Consider the following 3,423-nt stretch of genomic DNA (forward strand, 5'->3'; position numbering starts at 1 on the left):
ACGAAAAAATTTGTTAACTTGAAAGGACAACATGTAACGGTTTCGGTAAACTATATAAATATGTTTTGTTAAAACTTGGACGGTTTTTCTTAAGTAACTGAACATGGTTTTATCGAAGTATCATCGGTTTCAAAAACCTTCTTTGTAACCCTCCTGGATCCCGCCATTATGTCTAGGCTGGATTTGGGGTGTTACATCACCTAACAATTTAGTTCGTTTTATTTTGGTCACTCAATTATTAATTTTTTCATTCTAGTCACGCAACTTTTTGAAGTTAAATATTTTAGTCACTATTTTGTTTGTTGCCTAATGAAAGTCTAACGTGAGTTTTGTTTTATTAGCCTAATAATAAATTTAGCCCTCCTATATTTACACATTCTATCAATTTCATCCTAAATCTAGAAAAATCAACAAATTTAAACCCTCAATATTTTTAAAATTTGTTATTTTAGTTCTAATTTTAAAATTATAAAATATATTTACAAAAACCTTTAAAATATTTTCAAATTTTTATAATTTATATTTACTTTTCCCATCAACCATGCTCATTTCTCATCAACCAAACATATGAAAAATTTATAAATTAAATATTTTTGTTCAATCTCTTTTTATTTTCATCCGTTTTTCTTTTGCTACATTGTTCGTCTTAAATGCCTAATTAAAACTTAAAAAGAAGTTCAAAATTAACAAATTTATAAACTGAAAAAATTGGTTGGGTTGATAACACCAACTCCCACAACCTCACTCTTTGCTACAAAAATAGTACCAATTTCAGGTACTAGTGCTCACATGCCTTCATAATTTCTAGCTCAAGCATTGGAGAGAGATTGTAGGCCAATACCCTGAGATTGATATTTCTAGTTTCTTTAATTGAATGAAAAAAAGAACAAAGTGAAAGATATTGTTAAAAGTCATTTTGGGTAAAAAAATCTTTAAAATATTTTTATATTTACTTTTAAAAATTTAAAATTTACATTCACAATTTAAATTTTTAGCTTTTTAAATAGTTTTATAGTTTTTATAATTATGACTAAAATGAAAAATCTTGTAAACATTTAGGGCTAAATTTGTTAAATTTTTAGATTTGGATCAAATTGATAGAATGTGTAAACATAAAAGGTTAAATTTGTTATTAGACTTCCGTTAAGCAACTAACAAAAGAATGAATAAAATATTAATTTTGAAAAGTTAAGTGACTAAAACGTAAATAATAATAGTTGGGGAACCAAAATACAACATATTAACTATTGTTGTACTTCACCCGCATTTTTTTATTATACATATACACCCTTCAAAAACGGGAATGGATTATGAGCTTGAAACTTTTTTACCTGAAAATTCCTATCCTTGAATACCAATGGATCTTTCTTTTCCCTCCTTGCTAATCTTGCTTTCTTCCTTTCTCTTCTTGTCAATCGTTGTTAAAATAGTAAAGAAAATTGAAACCATAAATTCAAACGATAAGCTGCCACCAGGGCCATGGAAATTACCCTTTATAGGCAACCTACATCAGCTAGTTGGCTCACTACCTCATCGAGTTCTGAGAGATTTAGCCAATCACCATGGACCCTTAATGCACCTACAGCTTGGTGAAAGTTCCACCATCATTGTTTCATCACCAGAAATTGCCAAAGAGGTGATGATAACACATGGTATCATCTTTGCTGATAGACCTTATGTGGCTGCTTTGGATGTGCTGACTTATAATTCCATGGACATTGCCATGACACGGTATGGAAATTATTGGAGACAGATGCGGAGAATTTGTACAGTGGAACTTTTAACGGCAAAAAGAGTGCAGTCGTTTGAATCAATCAGACAAGAGCAAGTCTCAGGTCTTGTGAAATATATATCTTCAAACCATGGCTCCCCAATCAATCTTACCAAGAAGATTTTTTCCCTGACATATAGGATCACATCAAGAGCAGCATTCGGTAACGTATGCAAGGAACATGATGTATACTCATCAGTTGTGGATGATACAATAAAGCTGGGTTCTGGATTTAGATTTGCAGACATGTTCCCGTCCGTTAGAGTGCTTGAACGAATTAGTGGACTGAGACAGAAAGCTGAGGCTCTGTTTCAGAAGAGTGATAAGATACTTCAAGGCATCATTAATGAACACAGAGCCAGTCTGGAGAGAGGACTAATAGGTGAAGAAGTCAAGGAAGACTTAGTCACTGTTCTTTTAAAGATTCAACAACTTGGTGGTCTTGAATTTCCCTTGACTGACAAGGAAATCAAAGCAATCATTTGGGTTAGTATGTTCCTTTTTCCTTTTTTTGAGTTTATACATAGATTGGTTCCTCAAATATGCATCTTTTAGAGCATGAAGTAATGTTGGCTCATAATCTCGCAGGATATGTTCAGCGGAGGAGGCGAGACATCATCAACAAGCGTAGACTGGGCAATGTCAGAAATGGTAAGAAATCCAAGGGTGCTAAAAAAGGCACAAAATGAGGTTAGACAGGTGTGTCATGGAAAGGGAGATGTGGATGAAGCAAGTATTAAAGAATTAAAATACTTAGCATTAGTCATCAAAGAAACCTTGAGGTTACACCCTCCACTTCCTCTGTTACTTCCAAGAGAAAGTCGAGAGAATTACGAAATCAATGGTTACCAAATTCCTTCCAAGACTAAAATCATAATCAATGCATGGGCTATTGGAAGAGATCCCAAGTACTGGAGTAAAGCTGAGACATTTTATCCTGAAAGATTCCTCGATAGTTCCATTGATTTCAATGGAACAAATTTGGAGTACATCCCATTTGGTGCTGGAAGAAGGATGTGCCCAGGCATATCATTTGCTCTTCCTAACATTGAGCTGCCTTTGGCAAAGTTGCTTTACCATTTTGATTGGGAGCTTCCTAGTGGAATGTGGCATGAAGATTTAGATATGACTGAAGACTTCGGTGTGGCTACAAGAAGGAAAGATGATCTAATCCTAATTCCAACCTCTCATGCCAATTAATCTCCTGAATACCAATTTTCTTCCCACCATTTACTGTTAATCTAAATAAAGATGTTTTTATTGTTAGAATAATTTGTGCTTTCGGCACTAACAACATGAGAATAATATTCCAAATCAATTACTTGAAGGTATTTATTTTTTAAATGCATATAATTAAATCAATATTATAATTTTATGTGTATATATAAATCAATAATCAAAATTTCAGTATATATAATTATAGTAAATTAAAATTTATATATTAAATTGCACAATAAAGTAAAACTTGATCTAAAATATTTAGCATGCTAACTCATTTGAGAATTTATCACACAATAAAAATTTGATATTTCATGAAATACTATTAATCTATCTATCTCATTACTTACTAAATTGGAACATTCAGGGACGGCAGCGTTGGCAGGGATCGCACCATAAAATGGGAAATTTAAATTTTAGCCATTTAATTAATT

The 3,423-nt window shown here is 32.3% G+C and overlaps 1 protein-coding gene across 1 annotated transcript; it reads left to right on the forward strand.

The window, feature by feature from the left end:
• Positions 1 to 1,265: 1,265 nt before the first annotated feature.
• Positions 1,266 to 3,098, forward strand: LOC108462856 (premnaspirodiene oxygenase-like). The gene is made up of 2 exons (XM_017762765.2): positions 1,266 to 2,257; positions 2,360 to 3,098. Exons 1-2 carry the CDS (start codon positions 1,358 to 1,360, stop codon positions 2,969 to 2,971), a joined length of 1,512 nt encoding a protein of 503 aa, XP_017618254.1. The 5' UTR covers positions 1,266 to 1,357; the 3' UTR covers positions 2,972 to 3,098.
• Positions 3,099 to 3,423: the final 325 nt, after the last annotated feature.

This window comes from Gossypium arboreum, chromosome 13, assembly GCF_025698485.1.
Source record: "Gossypium arboreum isolate Shixiya-1 chromosome 13, ASM2569848v2, whole genome shotgun sequence".
Classification (NCBI taxonomy): domain Eukaryota; kingdom Viridiplantae; phylum Streptophyta; class Magnoliopsida; order Malvales; family Malvaceae; genus Gossypium; species Gossypium arboreum.